Genomic DNA, 25,342 nt, shown 5'->3' with positions numbered 1-25,342 from the left:
AAGATCCTAGCGCTTGCTGGAATAAAGCTCTTGAAAACTCTGTGTCTGGAATAGCTGGCTTGCTCTCTGTGTAATATAATTTCGCATTTGTGCCAGTCTAATAAGTAGATCACTGGGTACAGGCTTTTTGTAAGTAAGTCTATACGTACTGCACCATTTCCTGGCTCAGGGTGCTCCAGTGTGTTGCAGGCTGTGTGCAGTGGGGGAGGTGCCAGGGCTGATCAAGCAGTGTAATTTTATACATTACTGAATCAGTGCAGGAGAAACCTGGAGGGACAAAGCATCATCTTCTCTTTGGACTGCACTCCAAAATCCTACAGCTTTCCTAGCCCAGCCATGCTCTGAGACATTTTTCCTCTCCTTTTTTCTGATTTTGGTGTGAATGATAAAGTGATCTGATGATGGCTCTCGTTATGGAACCTATTAGCAAGTGGACGCCCAAGCAAGTAGTGGATTGGATGAAAGGTAGGATCATTTATTACTGTGTATTGTCTGTACTTTAGGGCCATGCAATTTACATTTTTGCTACTGTATTCTTTGCTTTGAGAAGAGTTAATTCAGTTTTTAAAATCCCCGTGCTGCCTGGCACAGTAGTTCTTAGAGACAGGGCTGAAGCGAGGCTGGCTGCGCCGTGCAGCATGCTGTCGGGATGCGCCGGAGAGACGAGTCGTGATCTAATGCATCCGCGGGTAAACACAGAGCTAAACTGTTCCTGTCTTGTGACTCCATTATGCGTTGCACGGTGTGGGGTTATTATGTTTGGTTGCTTTAAATTCGCCCCGGTTCGCTCTGTTTTGCTCACATCAGGTGATGTGATGCAGTGGCTGTGCAGCACTCGTGCACAGCGGAGGCTGCTCTGACGAGCAGGAGGTGCCGCTGGCTGGACCGAGGGACCCGAGGCGGCAGCGCCGCGTCCTGCTGCGCTCGGGCTCCCGGCTCGTCCCGCCGGCCCCGCTGCCCTGCGCGCCAGCACCGCGGACAGTGCGGGCTGGGCCGCGCAGGCGTGCGCAGCACCGAGCGCCGCTTCGCTGGGGAAACTCTTCCCTGGAACTTGGCAGCGATGGGATTTCCCTGCACGTTAGCACAGCCGTGAGCTGTGAGAGGTCTTGCTTTATAGTGCTGGGCTGAGCTACAAACAGGTTGGTTTGGATGGAAGAGTGAGGAATTGGTCATGGCGACAAGCGTTTAAATTTCTCCTGAGTGGGGGAAGAAATGTGTTTACACAGTAGAATGCATGGCTGCTGTTAAACGTTTCTGAGGAACTGTCTGTCTGAGGGACAAATAATTTCTGCAACAAATAATCTCTATTACATAAGGAAAAAAGGTGCAAAATTTGTTTGTAAGTTCTTCATGGATAAAATTCCTGTAATGAGATTATCGAACTTACTGGGGGGATGAACTGGCTGCCCATTATAAGAGCCTTAAAGCTTGCAGCAGGTTATCAGTAATTAGGGAATGGCTTTGATTTCATCAGCTCAGCTACATCTCCATCCTTCACTGAAGCTGGGCTGCTTAGGTGCTCATCAGAAACCCTACATGCAAACTATTCCTTTACAAACATGAAGTATTACAAAGCAAATGGCATCTAAGGCACTGGATGTAGTTTGTTTCTGAGGTGTCAGCTAAGGTAAATTGAGAGGTCTGAAGCAGGTCGAGAGCATGGCCCCTGAAACCCTTAGATGTACGATTGGTATCCACATTCCAGTGTCATTACTTGAAATCAGCACCGAGTGTGCATGCAGAGAAGAGTTTTCTGATCCACATCTGTACTATCGATATGAAAATATTTTAAATATAGACAGATTATTACACTATTTAACTCGTAAGTTGAATTATAATGTAAATTAAATGACAAAGTGCATGTAGTACTTGTTGCTACATTTAAGGAAAATCCAAGCTATTTTACTTTTTTGATGTAAACTAATTAGATCTTTGGTAATATTAGTTGATAACATGTGTACATACTACAGAAAGCAAGAAGATCATAAAAACAAAAGTTTTTTCTAAATGTGGAATGCAAATATTATTTCCTCCATAGCTCAGTGCTGAGTTGCCCAAGTGCAACCTCTCCACACAGTGACTGCATCCATAGGGAAAACTGGAGTAGCCAGTGCTGCCAGTCTGTGCCCCGGGGCCCAGGCAGGAGTGCAGATATTGCAGGGAACACCAAGGGACTCACAAGACAGACATTTCCCTTGGGAGCAGGAGCGCTGCACACACACAGACAGTAAAGTTGCACAGACGTCTCTTTTTAACATACTATTATCCTAAGCTTACGTTTTATCACAGTGTTTACTTTGCATACTTTGGTTATAGCTAAAGAAAACCTAACAAACCTAAGAAATACAAATGGAAATACCTCCAAATCACTCTAAGACTACTTGGAAATCTCCAACTTTATGACAATTGTCCAGTCATGGCCATAGTTCACCTGTAATTTACTTATTTTCAGTGTATCGGCTCCATTAGCTATTGTAATTCTGCTCCATGGCGGTTAATGAATTAGTGAGTTTGAAGCTCCGCACAGCTAATAAGTGATAAGGTAGCCCTTAGATAAAGCAAAGTCATTTATACTAGAAGGTACACTTCTTTAACAGAAAAGTCATTGGAAAGGCATTTCAGCAAAACTGCCGTGTTATCAATGTGGAATATTATCTTTGCTATGGAAAGAAACATGCTAAAGAACAAGCATAATATACCTTATTTTTCCTTAAAAAATGTGTAGTTACAAAGTTACAAATAAAGATATTATTTGTAAAGGTTACAAAATTACAACACATTTTGTAGTTAAATGATAGTGGCATTTATCATAATAACTACTTTTACTACTGTTACATACTTATTAAAGCTGTCAATAAATTCCATTTTGAAACTAACTGGTACAGAAATCCTACAACATCAAATAATTTAGGAGAATATGGGAGAAAGCCACAAAAATTATGTTAAATAGTTTGAGACCCAGCTGCCCAAAACGCATCCTGACTACAGTGCGCTATTATCAGAAGCAGCTGTAGCCTGACCCTCAACCAAGAGGGGACATCCTTCTGTTCTCTTCCTTAAGGAAATGTTACTTGCCAAAAAAGTAAAAATTACCAGGATCTAAGAAATACTATTATGACAAGTTGGCATCTTGTATTTAGCCACGGTTCCTTCCTTGGGAACTCATTCAACTGGAATTTAACTTGGGAACTGGGTTGCACATTGTGGTCAACCAGAAAAGGCCACGCAAGTCTTCAGAAATTGATTCTGGAGGCTTACAGAAGTCTGGATTAAGACCCTGCATTTGATTAAAGAATTTGTCTTTACAGTATGTAGAAATATTCTGTAAAGTTTTGCAAATGCAGAGAAGTCATTGTAGTTAAAAAAAAAAAAAAGATGTTTCACAGGAATAGATGACATGATTTGTAGAGATATTTTCAACTATTCAGACACTATTCTTTTTTTTTTCCCATTTTTTTCCAACATTTTACATTTCTTCATATGTTTTCCTCTCCAGACAATGCGCCTGTTAATGTTTCCATATTTTACTTAATTTAAATGTTTTCTTGGGGATATACTAGAGACCTAGAAAGGAAGGGCTTTTCATTGGTTTGCTCAAATCACATTTTTGCACTGTTGGAAAACAAATACTGTCCATAAGGGATTTGTTTAAAAAAATGTTGTTCTCAAAATTGGTCTGTTTTTCTTCTGATTGAGTTCAGCATGTTAAAGAGAAAATGGAGAAACGTGAGAAAACACCCTTCGGTACCTGGATCTGTAATGCTTCTCCAGGGCGACTTTGGGTGTTTTTTGGCCTGTGAACCCTGTACTTACTGCCACGTTCCGTGACCCTGGGCAGCTGCAAGCACGTTACCCTGCTGAACCCAAGGCCAGCTATTTTTATACGTGTGCGTGCGTTAGGGAGGGCAATCCCGCCCAGGAATCTGGGGGTTTCAGGGGCAGAGAGCAGGCTTGCTATCTTGCCAATGCAATTAGTGAATTTGTGATAACTTGTGTTTTCATTCTGAGTAAAATCTAAAAGGTTCTCCATGTATTTTTAAAATATAATATTTTAAAATAACAGTATCAAAGATTTTGTTCTGCCTGAGCGAAGCAGTTTACAAGTCATGGGTCATTTAAAAGGTGATCTCATTTATGTTTATGTGACCCTTATGTACAAATAAATGTTAACCTTTCAAAATAATCCAGCAAAATGAAATGAAATACCATGCAATGAAATACAGCTGTGACTTTGAGAGACGGGAATATTATTGAACAGTTGAAATAAAAAAAGGAATAACTCCACATGGAGTCAGCTATTCGAAGTCTTGCTGACTGATAGTAAGGTCTGTCTGCCAGCAGAACCCGCAGCAGAGGTTTCTCTCACAACGAACACTCAGCTTTGGATAGTTATTGCACAACTGCAACCATTTTTTCCCCTTTAAATCCAGAATTTCTCCACTCTCAACAGGAGATGCAGACATGAAAAAATAAAAATTAATTCAGTTGGTAAACTGATTAACTGTGCTGCACTGATCCTGTGCAGAATAATTATATGTTTAGCTGAAGGGTTTTCCTTAGCATGTAATTCCCTGATTTCAAGCTGGCTCATAAAAGAGAAAGGAAGGGAGGAAGGGGGGAGCCGAGCACAGGGAAGCTGATGACGTGAGTGGACTTGTTAGCATTCACATCACACACGGCTCCGGCAAACCCCTTCTCAGGCTTTTTTTGCTTTTCATTAAATCACTACCTGTTCTGTAGCAATATGTCATAAACAGGGAGTCTCCTTTATTTACAGAATGTTATATATAAAATCTCTGAGTGTACTGGAGGCACAGCTAAATATTATGATCTAGTGCAAAAGCAGCAGCCTTATAGCTGCTGAGCTGGATGATACTTAGCTTCCCTGATCTCCCTTTCTGACCTTAGAATCCCATAATGCAAGAATTCTACTTCTCAAGATGCAATTTGAAACTTAAGTAGATAACCCAGGTCACATCTTATTTAGAAAAATGCAGGTTTTATAGCATCCTTTCAGTTCTTCCTATAGACAAATAGATTTGGAAAAGAACTGAGAGCCACAAATACAGTGTTTAGAATTAGCAGTGAATTTTCAAGCAGTTCTACAGCAAAGGTTTTATCATTTTCAATCTACTTTTTCACCAAAACCAAAAGAAACAAGCCATTTACCGATATGGCTCCCAAGCGGTCCCTGGATTACTGTGTTCTCCTAGCATGACATATCCGGTTGTTGCTGGAGAGAAATTGAATCAGAATTGTCTGCAATTCCTCTCTCACGCTTCTTAGAAGTTTCAAACAGTGATACATTTTTAGTAATAAATTCTGGCAACAGTTTCTTGGTTGCATGTTGGTTTTTAGCCGATCTAAATTATGATATCTTAAAAAAAATAAAGGAAGTATTTATTTACAGCAAAATTTACTGCTTCCAACTAGCAGACTCACAAAGTGAGCTCATGGATTCTCCACAAGCGAACAAACCCCAAGCTTTTCTTTAGCTAGAGAGTCAATCCTGTAACTGCTGCTGCTGCCCTCCTTCCAGCAGTAGCTGCTGTGGGAATTTCATCCCCTCCTCGAGCTCGGGAAGCAGCCATGACCTGGATTTCCAGCCCTTGGCGTGCCAGTGTCAGCAGCGGGTACCTACGGATCTCCAGTTTGCAGCAGTGTGCTGTCTAAGGCACGAGCTATTTCCCCTCCACTCAAGCTTACCTTGCTCATCTTTGTAGCCAAAATTTTGGGTGTCTAAGAACAATTATGCTTCTGAATCAACATAATTTATTCATAATTACTTCCTCCTTTTTAATAACTTACCCCCACACCATGAAATGTGGAAATATGGGCATATATGTATTTGGATGTTCAGCTAGTGTGAGAAGGAATTCTGTTTCCCAGTTTTGGATTGTGCATACTGCCAGAGGGTCCTAATACCACACAGCAGGAAATGCCCATTAGATCCTAATGGTATCCCTAGTTCTATTTTATCCTTCTGTGTATTTAATTTTTGTTATTGACCTGAGTTAATTAACTAAGGAAAATTGAGGGGAAGAGAAGTAGAGAACGACAAAGGACTTCAAAGAAACTGAGGTTAGTCTTCAAGTCTGTGAGAGACCCAAATCCACGATGACAACTATGCAGTCTACAAGTGCATGAAAAAACCTCTCTGTGCGTTTGTCAAAAAGGGCCTGCAGAGTAAACGTCTAAGTGGATTACTTTACAGCATAGGAGATTTGAGACTGGGTTTCAAGAAGTAGCTTTCTAATAGCAGGTACAATGAAATGTCAGAATATGCTGCCCAGGCAGGTTTGGGCATTTCCACTGTTGAAGCCATCTAAGAAGAGATTAGAGGGACGTCTGTCTGCAACTGTTTAGATACCCAGCCTGTTACAGCAGAACAGGCTAATCTCTTCCCAAGGCTGTTGCCAGTTCAAACAAGATCTTGTGCTGGTTTCTTGCATATGAATGACTCTGATACATACGGAGCAGGCTAGAATAGATTATACCTCTGACTTCCTTCTGGATATTTCATGATTTAATCTTTCCAAAATACCTGTGTGAGAAGAATATCCTAATGTGGAGATACACCTGCGTTTCAGGTGCCTGGGATACACCTGCATGTCAAATATTCTATGAATTAACACAGTTGGGAAGACTGGACTGGGGGGAGGCAGCTATGCTTTACTTAGTACAAAATGTGAAAAAAATCATACGTGCTGTTATCTCAGATCTCAGCTCGCTCTTTCTTAGAAAGGGAGTCTTGCCGAATTGAGCTGTTCTTTCACGACGAACAAATGTGAAGATATATCAGTGCTTTCTTTAACCTCTCTCTTTTTACTTTCCCTTTAAATACTTTCATTGATGTGAATTCTCTTTAACGTATCTTTAATTCTTATTTTCCTCTATAATGTTTGCATATCACTAATCATTAGTATTTCTAAAAGTTTCTGGCCATGTCATGGTTTTGTTATCACCTGCCGTATACATGGAAATTGGAAAGAGACACTGTCCGCATTGCTTATAAAGCACAACTACCAATATGTATAATGTGTACACGTAGCAGGAAAACAATACTGAACTCCAGTTGGAACTGAGCAAAACCAAGTCAGAGACAAAGAATTCAAAAGAAAAGTCAACACTGTACCAATACCTAAAGTTAAGAAGTCTTAATGTTTTACTAGAAGTCTATGATATTAAGATATCATATTAGAAGCTAAAGACACAGCCTCCTGAGAGCAGAATATGGGACTCATCAGAGTTCCACATCAGAAGCAAAAGATGCCCATTCCACACTGGAGCCGAAGTCCATTCCCTCCAGCCTAACATGTTAACATTTCATACACGGCTTAGAAGACTGACAGGATCATTGGGACTCAAGGCTTCAAATACCATCACTTTGAGTTCACTCTCTGTACCATGGGGTGCAAGGACAGAGGGTGGAAGAGCAACTTTGCTCCATTTTCTGCCTTTCCAATAAACATGCAGCCACATTTTGTGTCATGACAAGCTGATCGTTTGGGGCTGCGCGGGGTATCGTAAGGAGGCAGCCATGTCTCATCTCCAACTGCATGTTCCATGTTAATTAGTCAGTTGAGATATATCTGCATCCCCATCACTATTCCTCATTTTTACAAGTACTGCTAGGAGGACAGATTAGAAGCCAGTCAATATATTTTCCAAAAACAGACTGCAGATTTGCACTAGCTCCATGAAACATTTCAGCAACACTAGCAAGTCTATATTTAGTATCTGGAGATTCACTGATGCATTCTGAAATTTCCTCATAAAACATACACATCCAGACACTTTGAAATAAATGTAATACTGTTTGCAGAGAAAAGCCTGAGTTGCACGAATGTCTCTCAAGTCACATTTATCAAACATAACTAATCTTCAAGGATATTATGTGCAGAAATTTGTTTTATTGTCTTGAATCTGAATATAGGCAGCCAGACACAGTTGTCATACATTGCTATATCTTATGTTATATCGAGTCATATCATGCACAATTTCCACCTCTCTTTGAATTCTGATCACTACAAGGAGAACCCAGCAAAACTGCAAATTCAGAAGAGATCACCCTTCTCCATTTCTCCATTAATTCAGTATTTTACATCAAGAAACAAAGTTTGCAATGAATTGCATCTTGCAGTTGACACTTTCCCATCACATTAAATAAGGCTTTGTACTTCAAGTAATTAGAAAGATACTGTATGTTGCTGAGCAACAAAATTCATTCATTGTTTTATCCCAAGCATAATCCCAGCAACATTCTTTTTCTCTCTTGATTCCTAATATTTTGCCTTGCATCCGGGTTGAAGACTGTTCTGGCAAGACTGACACCAACACATGTACCATAATGTTGAGAATACTATGCGTAACACCTCAGGGTTATTCTTTACAAGTTTACAAAATATTTAATTCTTTAGGAAAAGAAAAGTAGAAAAATAAGGTAACACAGTGCTACAATACACCTGATTACTCAACCTGGAAAACAGTCTCAAAATATTTTGCTTTGCAAAAAGTTTGACGAGTTGCGTTTATACCTGTGTCTGTCAGAAAAAAAGAAATCACTGTCTTGGTGGTGTTCCCATTTCAGCATCTCAAAACCCACGGGAAGGCAGCTGGGTGCTTCCTGCGAGCGTCCTCAAGATCCTCTCCCACATACAGGTTATGGATCAGATGAAAGCCTCGTGTGTTTGAGCAAAGAAACATTCCTGCCTAGTGACATTTCCATATATCTGTTTCTGACAGACTTGATCAGTAGATTGCTATTTGTAGTAAAGAAAAAAACAGATGAGGCATACTAAGTATTACAGCACTTGCATATGCCAGGAAAGCAAGAAAAATGTTACGGTTTGTCCTGAGGTATATAGGACATACATTTTAACATCAGCAATAGGTTAAAAAGTTTAAAAAAAAGCAAAAAGGATAAGTACATTTAAACAACATTAATTCTTTCTGAGGACAAATGTCCTGAAGTGCTGACAGAAAGGGAGGTTGCAGCTCTGCCAGCGAAATTCATGACAGAGATGACATTAAATGAAGAATTGTACTTGAATAAACTATAGTGATGCTGAGCAATAAGATACATTCATTCTCTCCTCCCAGCATAACTTTGAAGGAAACTTCCAAATATCACTTTAGTGGTTTACTTTTTTCACTAAGCTAACCTTCCCCTGATCTGCTGATAACGAGGAGATTAACAGGACATGAAAACGGGGCCTTAGTGAGTTATCGTTATAGGATGCAGAAAGAGGAATAATTGGAAGGTTCTATTTGTGAAGAGCTCCAGTGATGAATCAAAATGAAATTATTCCTGATTAACCAATACTCAGATGGCTCCCAACAATTATCCTTATTGACCTTCTATAGTAATGCATTCAGGAAAGTTCAAGGCCAATGCAACATTTGTTTTTTCGTAGTCAAATTCTCCACCAAATGTTTTCCAGTAAAAATGAATTATAAAAGGCCCGTGGTGCATTTTATTTATAGTGTGGATGATTTATTTAAAATAAAACTGTAACAAACAATAATTTTACAAAATATATTAATGTCTCTTCCCTACTAACATCCATCGTTTTCACCCTAGATATCATCAACTACAAAAATTTTACAGATTTCAGGAGTTCCTGACATTATATGCTATGCTAGGAATTTTCTAGCTCAGAATATACTTTTTTTTTAATAACCCTCACTGTTGAATATTCTTTCATTCATAACCCCTGAATTTTAACTCTTAGCTTACTCCTCCAATAAAGATGTCACAGTCACTAATATGAATCCATTAATAATTGCCTGCCATATGGAACCATAACACGTTTCTTCATTATTGTGATGTGTGACTACACTTGTATTTCCTGTAATTTCAATATATCAAAATCAGATATAGGATGTCATAAAACCTCCAAAAGCACTGCAGTCTCCATTCTTCAAAATGACACAAGCTGTCTTGCAGAAAGAAAAAGTAGTAAAAGTCCTAAACTTGACTGTGTTCATGATCACCTCTAAGGATACATCAGGTATAACTTGCCCGTTTCTGAAGGATTCAGCTAATTTTGCTGTTTTAGCAGTCTTCTGTTTATACCACTGATGGGAGGAGCTGCATGCTAGCTGGAAACAGTAAGTAGCACTCAATCTTGCAGTGGTTTTGAAGTCAAGATTCCAGTCCATTTAATTGTTCAGTAGTTGCCTTTCAAAGTTACTTGTTCTTGAAAGGGCCAGCAAATTCTATCCACAGGTGCTGTCAATACTTTTCAAGTTACAGATGCAAGGACCACCTTACTTTTCCTTCCACTGTGATGAACAAAGTTTATTTTTTCTTTATTAGGGTAATCCACTTTTCCATATACGATTTTCCTCCTTCCAGGCTTGCCTTGATACAGCTGTGAGCTCTATTCCCTGTGTTAAAGATGTTAGAATAACTCCACTAATAGTCTTCCTTCTTAAAGAGAGATCCACTGATTGCTGTATTCTGTGTTCTATATTCTATTCTATATTCTATAACTTAGATTATTAAGGAATAAAAAGATTTATCTGTTAGTCATTCAATTGTTTAGCACTGACCAGGTTCTAGTAACCTTTTGGCAGACTATGAGCATGACTTAATCACCTTTACTAAAGAGCAGCAAAAGGCCAAATTGCTTCCAGCTAGTATCATGTTTCTGTATATTTTTGCATATTTCCATATAGGTCATCCTTAAAGTCATCCTCCTCAGAAAGCCTATGACGTCTTAGCTGTATAGAAATTAGTTATGCCTTTTAAATACCTTTTGAAAAATATACATTTGTGATTGATGATCACACTGAAGACTGAACACTGAAGATCTATGAAAATTACTTCTAAATGCCAAGAGACCAGATAAGCAGTCTTTGTGGTCTGCTCCACAGAGCCATAAGTTGCAATCTCAAGGAATAGTGTATGACCAATTCAGCTCCTATATTGTCAACAAACAAGCCACTAGATGTGTATATCCACTAGAACTGCTTCTGGGAACAAGCAAATTCTTTTTGAAGCAATATTAATGACAACTCTTCTCTTCTTGAAGAGATATTAATCACAACAGGGATTTTCTTCATCTTTTAAAAACTACAAGTTTAAATTAAACTTAGTTACTTGGTTTCCCTTTTTTCCTCTCTATTTTCAAAATGAGACAGAAATTCTGTCTTCTGTAACTGTACTGAAACTACTATAAATCTACTAGGGATTGATTTGACACACATGCTTTTTAGTTTATATGAAAAGCTACCTCTGTTTGAGTTAAGATGGACAGTAATGTCATTAGCCTGACAACTCAGAGACAGCAATTATCACTTGAATGAAGAGCATGTTATAGCTCTCATTTCACCAGCTTCTCTTCTCTTCTCTTCTCTTCTCTTCTCTTCTCTTCTCTTCTCTTCTCTTCTCTTCTCTTCTCTTCTCTTCTCTTCTCTTCTCTTCTCTTCTCTTCTCTTCTCTTCTCTTCTCTTCTCTTCTCTTCTCTTCTCTTCTCTTCTCTTCTCTTCTCCTCTCCTCTCCTCTCCTCTCCTCTCCTCTCCTCTCCTCTCCTCTCCTCTCCTCTCCTCTCCTCTCCTCTCCTCTCCTCCCTTCCCTTCCCTTCCCTTCCCTTCCCTTCCCTTCCCTTCCCTTCCCTTCCCTTCCCTTCCCTTCCCTTCCCTTCCCTTCCCTTCCCTTCCCTTCCCTTCCCTCCTTGCTTCGCCCTTGTTTACTCATTTAATTTCTAAAAAATGTTTCATAATCAGATGGAGAGTAAGCATCAGTTTGTAAAGGAATTTTTCCATTTAAAATTAAAAATTTCTGTGTCTGGCCTTAGGAAGCAGAGGGTTGCAGTGACTTGGAAGTGAGCTGCACTGAAAATCCAGAAGAAAGGAAGGAAGGAATATGAGCGTGAGAAGAGTAGGAGAAACAAAATGGGGAGGTTAAAACTCTTTTCTCCCCTCTCCTCAGTGTTCTCCAATCAGTGTCTGGTCTTGGGAGTGTTGACAGCTCTTTCGGTTCATGTTCACTGCAGTGGAGAATTCACTTGGTACACAAAATAACAGAAAGCTCAGCTGCCGTACTGCCCTGTCCGCCTTCTACATGCGAGGATTTTCACTGTCTCTAAACTTTGTTTTCAAAATAACAAAGCCATGTCCAGAGCAAGCATGAGCAGAGAACAAAAACCAAGTTTCAACAACTTTTGACCTCCGACTTGGCAAACAAGGCAAACCAGGCATGTTTCTGTATGTTGCAAGTGTTTGCAATTATATCACAGCACTCTTTTATAGGCAAAGGGCAACTAATTCCACACTCTCCAATTAACTGGAACAGGCTGAAAATGACCTGCCTAAAGAGCCCTAGCATAAAGCTCTGGTAGCTTCAAGATGCTGTTGGAAGAAGGCACATATTGGTGTTTCGCTGGCTGTACATTCAAATCCGCTGTGAAGACTATGGATGCTTTTAAGTTCTCTTTCAGATGATGAAATTTTTCTTCCTTTGAAGACCTGGGGGAGGCAGCTCAATGGTGGTATCTACTTATGAAACTCTTTACAGTGCTTCAGAATGTGTCTTGTAGGAGATGGGAACGTGCTGCAGTGGGCACATGCTTGAAAAAATGGAAAGAATTATGTAGACATGTTATTGATCACGCATCATGAACAAGGAGCTCGTGTTGAAGATGTCCAAATTTAGAAAATGCTAAAGAGAAACTTTAATTGTTCACTGTGAAGCCACACTGAGAAATTTTCTTAGTTATCCATAAAACTACCCGACCATTTAGAGAGAAAGAAGACATATGAACCACAGGAATAACACATTGAACTCTGCATTCTCTAGTTGGAGAGAACTAGTAGAGTAATCTAAGAAATTTAGATTTAACAGAGAAATTCAGAATATTAAAAGAAATGGACCCACTTAATGCAATAGTTAGTTTAGCTGCTTCCATTTTTTGCTTCTTTGATAATTCTCAGGACAAATTATCAATAGCTTTAGTAGAGACATGAGAAAATCATTATTTCCATATCAGCAAGTAAGAAATAGTTCAGCTAGAAAACAAATTGCTAAAATAATCATTCAATAAAAGTGTTTTAATTCAATCACATCAATATCACTTAGAACATGAAAAAAGCTTTGCTAACCCCTGTTTATTGTGAGCTACTTTCTGCAAATACTTGCAAGAACTGTCAAGTTCCTTTAATTTTAAGTATGTATGTATTTAAGTATTCTGTAGATAATTCTTTTAAAAGGCCTCCTCATGTTCTGTGGCATAAGAGCATGCTTTATTCTTAAAATATTGTGTGATTTTCCATTTTCCTTTAAGCATAACCTTGGCAATAAAAAGATGTTGACATATGAGGAATCGGGGCATTTGTTATAAATGAATTCCAGATAACACCTAGCATTTTTTAAAGGCATTGGTTTTCAAAAGTATTTAAATATCTTATGCATACTTTTGATAGATTTCCAGTTTTCATGCCATGTGCCCAGGCAGAAATATCATGCATAGTCCTTCTGTGTAATGTCAGACTCCTTGTGATTTACTAGGCATATAAAATATTCACCCTAGCGTTTTTGTTTTGGTTTGGTTTTGCTATTTAATGTCATATAGGTTTTGAATTTCTGGGATTCTCCTAAGATGTATTCTTTCAAATTTCATTAATATGCCCTCTTTTAGGGGAAAATGGTGGATAATAATTAAATTTTTGATTGAAAGCCAAGCTGTTGCATCCTTTTAAAGATGATGTCACCTGCAAAATTAAACCTTGCAGCACACATGCAATGCCTTCCTGTATTTGTTCTCACAATGAAGCAAATATTAATGGTGAAAGAGGAGAGTCAAACAAACTGCTCCATATCTGATCCTAGCTGAGATTCATGCCAGCTCGAGTTAACCCTCCTTGAGCAAGCCACACCATGCCTTGGATTACAATCTTAATGCTGCTAACAAAGCCTACTGAAAATCATTAACAGCACTTCATAATTATACATAAAATATATACAATTCCATAAAATAATAATATAATTACTGTAATTTTCTGGCAGGTGAAAAAAAAAAAAACAGCATGAATTACAATATATCTTTCAGACCATCACACTAATTATTATGGAATCAATCTCATTTTCTACTCCACAGCTGCCATCTCCAAAACATAGTACTGAAGTATCATGACTAAGCATTGCCCAAACAATAACAGAATTTGCATTCTGAATGGTGGTGCAGAAAAAGAATGAAGGTTTCTTGGACAGAAACAGCCATTTACTGGATGTGCTAAAATATTAGCCAACTTACTTCAAAAAGTGCATTTTAAAACAGGAACTATGATTCTTTAGAGAATGAAAAATAAACAAGGTTTCTAAATGACCTAAGTACAGAAAAGATTGAAGGTAAATCTATTTCAAGCCACTTCAGTCTGAAGGTGATCCTACCACCTTAGGAGGCAAGACTATTCAGTAAACTTGATTTACAGGTCTAGATGGCCAATTGTGTTCTGAGCTAAATTCACCTGACGACCCAAAGTTACTGGATGTTATGTATGTGTATTTGGAAAAAGCATGTGGACTTCCTTAAGATGAATTCCATGATCTGTTTATCCATTTCAATTTTAGGAACTGGGCATTATCTGAGATTTTGACTAAGAAAATAGAAATCCAATTGTATTTATTTAGACTGTGGATACACTGTCATTTATGTTACTTTCAACCTGAGTGACAGACAGTACCACTTGTCCAGTAAATCAGAGAGAGATTAGACTATTTTGTTAAGTTGTCCACAAGCCAATACCCTAAAACTAAGTGGAATTGAGTTCACGTTAGTGAATCTTGCATGCAGCTAGACTGGTCCACAAAAGCCATCTCAGGAACACTTTACATAATAGTCCAGTCACATGCTGGTATATTTTCTCTCATTCTGATTTCAAAGATCTAGTAATCTATCAAGAGTTCTCCCGACACAACCAAATAGCAACTAGCAAAGAAGGATTTTGCTTCAGTTTGTGTTTCCAGTTGATGTGTTTTAACTCATCAATTTGATTCTAAAAATCAATAAATGGACAAGGAAAATACTAACAAGAGATGAAAAAACTACCTAGAAACTGAATTGCAGAAGAAACAGGCAGGTTTGGGCCAATGCAGGCCTATCTTCCTGCAGTTACATGACTGCAAGTGTTCATGAAAGTGGAAAGTATGTTAGGTACAATCTCTTTGGCACTAGTTTGCATATATCTCATTTCAGATGAGAAATGCAGGCAGTACTCTAATAAGAGTAAATAAGGATACCAGAAAAGTTATGAGCTTTAATGCTGAAGAATATGGTATTTAGGATTCAGAGAATTATATTTTTTCTATGTAAATCCATCCTGAAGCAAGTCATCATGGTGGCTTTTGCATATTTATGCTGATGAAAGTACAAGCTTATATAACCTAAACTGAGATTCCAAGGCACTGAGGGCATGTGAAGTAGAATCAGTGCCTTTAAAAGCAGTGTTAAAACTTGTACCTTCATCCAGTCTCAATCTAAAGCTAAAAGGTAGTTTGCACTATCAGATCCAGCTCTCCTTCATGTGTGGACATTTAAGTCCACAAATGTACATTTCAATTAAGCATAAAATTGTCTTTATGCAGCTTTTAAAGCTTTTGAGATGGAAGACCCTGTATAAATGCAGAGTTAATATTAGCATCCGTTGCTTGTTAGGTCCTTTTCTTTTTCAGATACACGCAAGTATCACTGAACAAAGCAATATTTATTATCCAAAAGTAATGGTAACCTTAGAGATACAGAGCTCTGTTTGTGGACTACTAGATTTCTTCTAGCCTCTGGTGTCTCCCACACAGCAGCACTTCAACACAAAACCTCACTGTTATAAGGCTTAAAGCACCTTTGGATCAGTGAAGAAAGTGTCCCCAATGACAGGCAGAGTTGGTAGGGACTCAAAGAGATATGAGAAGGTCAAAGTAAGTATGATGAAGATATGGGTTCTCGGCTTTACAGGTAATAACCATTTCAAGAGGAATAATTCCTAGTAGTGACAAGGAAGCAGTGTGAAATGCTGAGAAATGGCAGTTATTACTGTTAGCATCTGTGCCACATGAATGTTATAAAATTTCATTGTTGGTGCCTGCACTTTAGAATCACAATAGTTGTTCCAGAAAACAGGGAAACTGCTTCAGGAAATAAGATCTGGCTAGCAAGAGCTTCATTGGGGAAATAATGTCTTCAAGACTGAAGTGGTTTTCTGCACACATACAGCCTATTAATCAAGAGGAAAAAAAATGAAGCATATTATTCATCATACTCGCTATGTTTAGACTTGAAGTGATGAGAATTAAAATAATGATCTTGACTATTATTATTAAGCAATATGAAATTGCTCCTCTGAAGGAAAAATATGATCAGGCTGGTGAAGGTTCAGGCATCTGGTACAAGCATATGGGTTGGGAATCATTAGCTAGTTGTTACAAAAATACAACAAAATTGTCTTTTCAATGATAGAAATAAGGCCTTCAGGAGGGCTCGCTCCATGTGCTCTCCTCTCACAGCAAAGCCCTTCGCTGTCCCTGTTCTGCCTCCCAAGCCTCTAACAGCATGTGAACAACCCAAGTGCAAGGCTTGTCACCTTACTGAGTCTACTTCTGACAAACATAGTAAAGTAGAAAGTAGCTTACAAACCTACTGTTTAGTTTGCACCGATTCTTGTGTTGTAGACTGACCTCTCTTCTACACCTGTGTATCTCTAGGGCTCAGTGTCACTCAGGTGTATACTTGGAAGACAGAAACGGGCCATAATGTAAGCTGAAGAATAAACAGCTCTGTTGCGTAAGGTCAAGCAAAAGGTCAAATGGTTTGAGAAAGAGGAGAGCTGGCTTCTACTTCTCGCATGATCATTAAGCCTCTTTGCAAACTCGAGAATCACCTCCTGCTGCTGTCATTTCCATTCCTTTTTCCAGCCCTTGCTAAAGGGAACTATCTCCTATAACAAATTTGAACAGCGTGAATATAATGAAACTTCAGTAATAAGCCTATCTGGTGATTTTTTTTGTCTAACGGTGCTATATTTTACTATCAGCAAATGTTCCAATTGAAAACCATTTTCTTGTTTCAGGCCAAACGATATCTTTGACAGGCCACGTACTAACCCATGTCTTAGCATTGGCCAGGAATCATGTACGAAAACAGAAACAGTGAGCATCAGGCAGTACTTTATGAATCACTGTCCCTAGCAAAATATATTAATTCTCTGCTCTTTTTTTTTTTTTTTTTTTTTGGGGGGGGGAGTATTTTGATTTAATCTTTCATTCTTTTAAGTTGAAACGTCTTCACAATTTATTCAAAAATATGACTTGCTGCAATCTTCTTTATGCTAGTAATTTAAGAAATAAAAAGCCTTGGGCTGCATAGCATTATTAGCATTGGGAATGCCTGCTGTTTCTTAGGTAGCTGTCAGTTTAGCATAAGGAAAAAGTTAATTATCTGAAGCAGGTCAGTCAAGAAGAAATCTGAAATAGCTATACAGGAATTGGAAATCAGTGTCCATTGACTTAAACCCAAAAAAGCACATGAGAATTATAGGAAACCTTTATAAATAGTTCGCATGGGGAAAAGAGTTTGGAAAACATAAAAGACAATCAACCAACAATATTGAAAAATTACCCTAAACCAGCATGATTAAGGTTCCTACCTCTAATGGAAATTTGTATAGGGTGTAGAAAGGTTAGTGTTATCTTCTGAATTGCACAGACTATTTTTAGACAATGTTTTTTGCTTTCTAAAAACAAATCTTGTTGTGATCATTATAATATCTCTACCATTTTTCTGTTTTTTTTTTTTGGACTTCTGTTAGAGATCATAATCTCTATCAGGCAGTGATATTGTTTACTTTATTCCGCTCGACACATCAGCCCTTTCCAAATACATTTACAATACCCTAATCTTTCTTCATGTTCCCCTGCTCTCCTTCCCCACCAGTCCTACTGCTCCAAGTGTGGCTTCTCCTAGGAAAAAAATGTGGTCTTCTTTTCCAGATGCATATATACACATCAGAGTTCATTCTTTAAGACTGCTCTGCCTCCTCTATCTGGATTTTCCCTGTGCATCTCTGTGAAACTCAAGTCAAGAATGTTTTTTAAAAACCACAAATGTCATTATAACAATCGTGAAGCTGTACAAGACCATCATTTGCCACAGCCATCGACTGCAGTTGCCTCAGACAGGGTCAGCTCAATTACAGTAAGGGTCCTTATGGGAAAGTGAGGCTGGCTAAGATACTTTGTGCAGTTGAATACTTACGTTTTATACACAGCAAATTCAGACGTCAGACATATGTTAAGCAAGAATAAGAAGCTTTTACTGATATATGCTTGACATTTATATTAAGTATGATTACAAAGTTTAATTGATACTAAGTGTTAACTTCCTTATTCAAATATAAACCCAGTTGATGGGCAGGAGGAGAACAAATGAGGCCATAAGTAACCACATGTGTAAAATACTATGAGATCCTCTTCATGTTCGCTTTATGAGGACTGCTTAATGTCCTTTCCTGAGATGCCAGGCAATAAAGTAATTATACTACAATATATTCTGTATTCTTATAAAATACTTATCCATTTAAAAGGCTTAGATTATACCTGGGAGTGGGTGTTTCTGACTACAACATGCATGGAGTGTCAAATCCTTTGGTATTCAAAAGCCTTTAAATGCAACAGTCAATTTATTTATGTTAAATAAGTATCACTAGACTAAAAATTCAGAAAGTTCTATACAATTATTTATTTCCTGTATAATGCAATGCCAACACAACTTTTAGAAATGTGGAAGCATTTTGCTATCCAGTATACCTTTTTCACAGTGTTTATTGTTTAGCTCTGCTATTTCATTTATTTTGAAGGATGGAATGGATTAGGCAATGTAAAAAATATTCTTAATGCTCAGATATAGCTATCCATTTGCATTACACTGCATTGTCCAAAAGACAAAAATCTGTTTATAGCAACCTTCTCCTATATTAGTAAATGGGGATCCACGATAGCACAAGATTAAAAGAAAGATTAACACAAGCTGGGGACTGACCTGCTGCCTGCAGAGAAGGACCTGGGAGCCCTGCGGGGTCCTGGCTACGAGCAGCAATGTGCCCTGTGGCCAGCAGCACCCAGGGCTGCGGCAGGAAGGGCCCTGCTGGCTGCGGGAGGGAGAAATCCTCCCTTCTCGGTCCTGGTGAGGTCCACTCATCGACACGATGTCTTGCCCAACAAGATGATGTTTAGGATATTAACTTGGCTCCGAGCAAATAACCTTAACAAGTAGGCAGTGCTTGATGGAACTGAAGCTCCTCAATGGCAGGAGCACTTTTGCATGTTCTTAGAAAATGGTTAAAGTAAAATCTGCATCTCTGTGGAGCCCAAAGACATGTTGGCTGCGTGGGCCTAGCGGGCTATACTGAAGCAAGGCTCTCGTGGACTCATTTGTCTGCTCCTGTGTTCCTTTGGACACCTACAGCCTAGCTTGGCTGTAATCCCATAGCTGATTCAAGCAGAAACTCCTTGACTCCATCAAATGCTGATTTGAGAGTGGCTTTCCTGTTCCACCAAAAACTTTTTTCAGTAGAGTTAGTTCTTATTTTCACTGAGGCAAGAGATGGATCAGACCCTCAGAGCTAAATTTCCATATTACCTATGGATTAGATGTATGCTCTTTTATAGATATAATTCCACCAGAACACTTCTGTTAGAAACTTCTATTAATTTAGGTGGTTTTTTTTTGAGTGTAAATAGGGAATATTACAAATGCTATTACACTTTACATATATTTTGTATTGCTGCAGTCTTAAAAGTGATGCAGATACAGCAAAAAAGAAAAGCTAATTCAGTTAATAAAAATGATTAAGTGTGCTGCATTGATTGTGGCTAGACTGATTACACACTTAGTTTAAGGTTTTTCCTTAGCATGCAGTTCCATGGACTCAAGCTGGCTTGGAAAAGGAGGGAGAAGAGAAAGCACAGCAGGGATGCGGATGACGTGAAAGAGCTTGTTAACATTCACATCACACAGGGCTCCGCAACCCCCTTTCAGTCTTGGTGCTTTTCATTAAATCACTACCTGCTTTGTAGCAGCTTTTCTCGAACAGAGATTCTCTACATTTACATAACATAAACGCAAGCAATGTGCTAAGTATCACTGTGGGATTGACATGCCTGCAAGCTTCTTTGATGTTATCCTTAACCAAAAAATCCCTACCGGTCTCGTATGCAGAGAGGAGGAGCAGGCTGAGGAAGACATCAAATAAGACAGACAGACAATTCTGGAACACTGTGTTTGAACAGCCAACTCTTTTGGAAAGGTACAGCGAGGTCTTGGCGATCTACTTCATTACCCTGTAGAAAGCACTGGCCTAGAATATTGATAATTTTCCAAAACAGGAAATGCAAAGCTGAAACAAATATCAAAACAAAACAAAATCTTCCGTTAGCCAGTATGTACATTAAGACAAATAAGATCAGGAACCACAAAAGGAAAACTTCAGCAAAAGGAAAAACTGGATGCCATAGGACACCCTGAGCTACACAAACGCTTTAACTTTCCTCGTCTTCAACAAAACTCTTTAGTCATCACTTTTTATATACTCTTTTGAAAAAATACGTTGTTTTTTTTCAGTTGGAAAATTATTTTAAGACAGACAGCTCCTTACCATCACTATCAGAATTCTTTCCTACATGACCTGGTGATGTGAGAACCGCCTGCACGCAGGGAGGTTTATGCAGCACCTCTCTGACGTGGCACAGTTGCTCTAGAGGAAGAGCCCAACAGTGCTCTGGTGACAAGGGTATCTGGTTATTTTCATTTGTTGCAGCGAACAATGTATTCGATCTCTATCAAAAAGCAGAAAATGATGTTTTGGCTGAACTTTGAATGGCTCCTTCTGAAAGTGGAGCTTTCATTCTGAAAGCTGTGGGTCAAATTCAAAAAGGTAACCATTTCAGATGTACATTCAGATTAATATTGGTAAGAAATATCCTATTTTTTTCATTCATGTATTTTCAGTTCATAAGACAGAAACAAAGAGCTATCATTCCATAACTGAAGTCTGAAACTCAAAAATATTTATTTTAGCAATTTAATAGAGTAAAAATCCTTTATCTTATTTTCTTCTAGTTCTGACTTCTAGTTCGTCTAGTTCACAGACCTTTAAGACAAAGAAAAAGCAAACTATGCCATTAGATATCAACTGAATATGTAAACTGATTTTGTCACTGAGTATGTAAAGTCTGCTCATATCTCTCTTGATACACTCTGAATTATATATATTAATTAGTTTGTGGGTCTAGTTGAGTCACTTTTTTCTTGCATTTCATTTCAAAGGGATTACAGAGCCCATCTCTTCCTTCACTCAAAGAAGCGTGTATAGTATTTTAGTATAGTATATAGTATTTTATACTTTCACTGTAATAAATATATTGGAGAAGACTGACATTTCACAAAGGCTACAGCTGTCCACCCCTGCCGTGTGATGATGTCTCTGAGTCATAAGAGAACTTCAGGCAATCCTCTGTGCTTCTCCATACACTTCATGATATCTCTAATCACAGAATTGATTTTATAGGAATTTCCATCACATCTCTCTGTCTTGATTCTGCTTTTCTGACTGATGTAACCTCATACACTTTCTTTGCTGTCGATTGTTAGTAGAGAAAAAGACAAGAAAGGCAGAGAAATTATTCTGTCGATTTTTGAAGGTTTTTGCCATTTGTCTCACTGCCCAATAATGTTTCTTATAAAATTAAAAGACACAGTTGGAATGTGGAACACTAACACACTGTATCTGATCTATACAATTTTCGCTTCAGTTTTGAATTTTGAACAAGCTGACTGATTTCAAGCATTCCATCAAGACAAAAAGAAAGTAAACAATTCAAGAAAAAAAGTCCAAGGAAGGCAGAAAAACTGATGCCATAAGACATTTTTGTTTATTTTACACAGAAACAGTTGTGAGGGCTCATTTCTCAGCACATTTTGTCTCATAAGACTGGGTGCTCAAACTTAGGAAACAGCTTCCCAGAATATTGCCTAAATGTAGACTGATGAATATTGTCTCTTCCTAAAATGCCTGATCTTGCTCATCCTATATTCTGTGGCTGAATTTAGTCTCCTATTGAGCTCAGCTGAAGCCAAATCAGCTCTTGTAATCATGAGTCCATAAAGCTCTTCAGATGTAGACACAAGAACAGAGTAAAATCTGATCAAAGTCACACAGTTTTTCCTTTTTCTTGGGCCAAAGCAAGAATGTCATCAACGGCAAGGTATGAATGAGAACTAAACCTAATAAACAGATGTGAATATCCTAAATAAATAAATTATAAATGCAACCTTTGCTTTACAAGGGATTGCTATTACAAGCATCATAAAAGTGCCACCACAAAGCTCTAGGGAACAGCTACAGCAGAAATCAATACACGTGGCAAGTGGAATTTTATGAACCAGGCTGCTAAAAGAAATGACATAGGATCACAAGGGGAAGCACAGATGAACAACTGCTGTACAAAGTAACTTTTCTGTACTGAGAATCAGAAAAACGGATTTCAAATGTCAGAGATCACCCCCTCTCAGAAATAGTACGGGATCTGGGAAACAAGAGTTTGCCTTCTCTGAGGGTCCTTTCAGACACTGGTAGACAGTTGTGGTTGTCTCTTCTGATAGATGAGAAATACACGGAAGGTCAATTCAAAAAAATACATATATATAGAATGCACTTTCCTATATTGTCCTTACATAGATGCGTCATCTTCTAAATCTTAAAGGCTCCCAAATGACTGTATCATTTATCAACTGCAGAAGAAAAACTACAGACTTAATGGTTACCTTCAGTAAAATTATAATCCACCCGTATGCTTGCTATGAAACACTGGCTGAGGATAAAGGCAGTGTGGTTGTTTACAGCAGACACATCTGGTGCACAGTAGTGGTCAGCAGCTCTGACTGAGTACCTACAATCTGTCCCACTGCGCTGTAGCTCCTGAATTAATCAGGCTTGATTTGGAACATTTACAGTCCAAAAAAGTATCACTCAGGTAGTGCATGGGAACTGTATTCGCACAGGAACATGGTAGCTAATTCCCCACAGTGTAACTAATGCCAGAAATATGTAAGTGTCAAACCTATATAGATAGGCTACCTAGCCCTATTTTTAAATATTTAAAAATCACGGTATTTTGAGCAGGTGTGGAAGCGATAGTAAACTCTAAGGCAGAACAGCTTTGGGTAGTCACATATAATTCTATCTTTCTTTCTATATATCTTATCGGGCACTCAGGTTCGAACTGATGAATCTTGGACTATATACAGTCTATATACTGATTGCATTAATACTGCTTTACCAAATAAGGATATTGGGCTTGTGTTCTACCTGGTTCTCATGACAAGAACTGCCCGATCCTTTTCACAGTAAGACATACGACGTGGAACAGCTTAGGAGAAGCTTCCAAATGTCATGCTACACTTCAGCATCTTCGCTCACAGGGTGACGAATATGGCTATTATTAATTAATGTATTTACTACTAAATATGTATGGGGAGATCCTTATAAAAGGTTAGGATTATTTGACAGAAATACTTCCCAGAAGCTCTTACAGTTGAAGTCTTACTGTAAACAACATCTTTAAAAGCATTCTAGTTTGATAGGTCAAAGTGATGTAATATATGTTGTCAAGAATATCAGAACTGAGAACTTTCACATTTTGTATATTAGGATCTAAATCAAATTGCCAAAACTAGGAGTAATCATCAAAACTTTTTCTCCCACCAGCTAAATTCCATCCGTCTAGATCATGCCAAAATTTTTTTATACTTAGCAAGTACCATTGGACCAGTCTTCAGAAAATAGACAGCAGATTACGCTTCTTACCAAGAGGACTTTTCTCCAAGGAAACACCTGTGACATAATATTCCCTTGTGGCATTTGGCTCATCTGCCTGGAAAATCAAATTTGGTTTCACTTACAACTTAGATTCCCAAAGTCATTACATTATCGATTTAGCAGTTCTGATCACTTCTACTGAATTCATTTCCATCTCAAAAAGAATCATTTTTTTTCCTCACTTTAAAAGATCATTCCTTAGAAAGATTTTTTGAACAAGGTTGTTGGCAAGAATACAGTAATGTTTCAGCCATTACTGGTTATTTTTTAAATAATTTTTTTCCTTTAGGAAAGATTTTGGAGGTACATCTCGCTGCTTAAATAGTATAAGCCCAAATGTTAAGTATGTCAGCAGAAAGATTTTTTTTTTTTTTTTTTAGTTTTACTCAGTTTACATTTTAAAACTTTCGATGGTTCTTGACCAGTTAATTTGTCTTGACAGCTCTTGGGGTCACATTCAGCTTATCCCCACGGGTGCCTTGTTCTGTAGGATAATAAATCATATTTGTCTCATCCACTTACCTCTTATTTTCATAGTTGTGTGAATAACTTAAAAATTGTTAAGAATCATAAGAAATAGTCTTAAATAAAATGTTTGTATTTCCCTAGTGTTGCTGAAAAGATCACAGGTGGTCAAGAAAACCACTGAGTATACAAAATGCAGACAACTGCTGACCTTACTGCCTTCTTCACAAATGAACTTATATTCCGCTACTTTATAATCAGTCTTGAATATTTTCAAAGAAATGCTTATGTTATGGCTATTGGAACATCTGTTTTGGGGTTACTTTTTGAATTTGCCTAGAAGCATGTTTCTCCTAGAAAGCGTAAGAGGACATCACATTTGTCAAGGAACGAAGTCAGAATTTACATGGACTGAGAGTAATGCAGTTTAAATTTGTGCAGACAGAAAAAAAAATCAAAATCCAAACTAAACTACATATGAGGTCAACGAAAATCTATGAAAGAAATGAAAGGTGTATAAAGTTTCATATTCCAATATCACAGCTATCTGTATAGTTAATGCAAATAATAGGTAGACACACACATATCCACATTTCTCACGAAGCTCGTGGCAACCAAGAAAGAGCGGCTGGAATGGATAGGTCCATCCTGGTAACCTTGTAAATATATCCATATATTGGTTAAAAACAGAACAAAACAAGGTAAAGCTACAGTCCAAAACTGCATGGGATTTTTCATACAGTGTATGGGGAGATATTCAGGCACTGCAGAGTGCAGGCTTTGCTACTGCAGTCAGCTACACTCTTCTATCTATAAAGAACCTTTCCCTATGACAGGAGCCTGCACATCAGCACAGGCTGTATAAATCACATCCACCTGGAAACCCTTCTCTGTGTACAGGAACATTCAGCAAATCATCTTTCTTAAGGACAAGCAGTTCTTACTAAGATCTCCACAGCAAGTAAACTGGCCAGACTGTATGCTTGTACGTGTTAATGGGAAAAGG

General features: G+C 38.2%; 1 protein-coding gene across 1 annotated transcript in view; it reads left to right on the top strand.

The window, feature by feature from the left end:
* Positions 1–283: 283 nt before the first annotated feature.
* The window catches only part of LOC104574551 (connector enhancer of kinase suppressor of ras 2-like), a 206,311-nt gene continuing 181,252 nt past the window's right edge, over positions 284–25,342 (top strand). The window contains exon 1 of the mRNA XM_088527601.1: positions 284–465. Within this exon, the coding sequence (XP_088383727.1) occupies positions 399–465 (67 nt within the window). The 5' untranslated portion in view covers positions 284–398. The remainder of the gene's footprint in view (positions 466–25,342) is intronic.

This window comes from Tinamus guttatus, unplaced genomic scaffold, assembly GCF_059628265.1.
Source record: "Tinamus guttatus ecotype Peru unplaced genomic scaffold, ASM5962826v1 Tinamus_guttatus_pri_ptg000287l, whole genome shotgun sequence".
Lineage (NCBI taxonomy): Eukaryota > Metazoa > Chordata > Aves > Tinamiformes > Tinamidae > Tinamus > Tinamus guttatus.
Note: the sequence above shows the minus strand (reverse complement) of the source record. Positions and strands in the feature narration are given on the sequence as shown.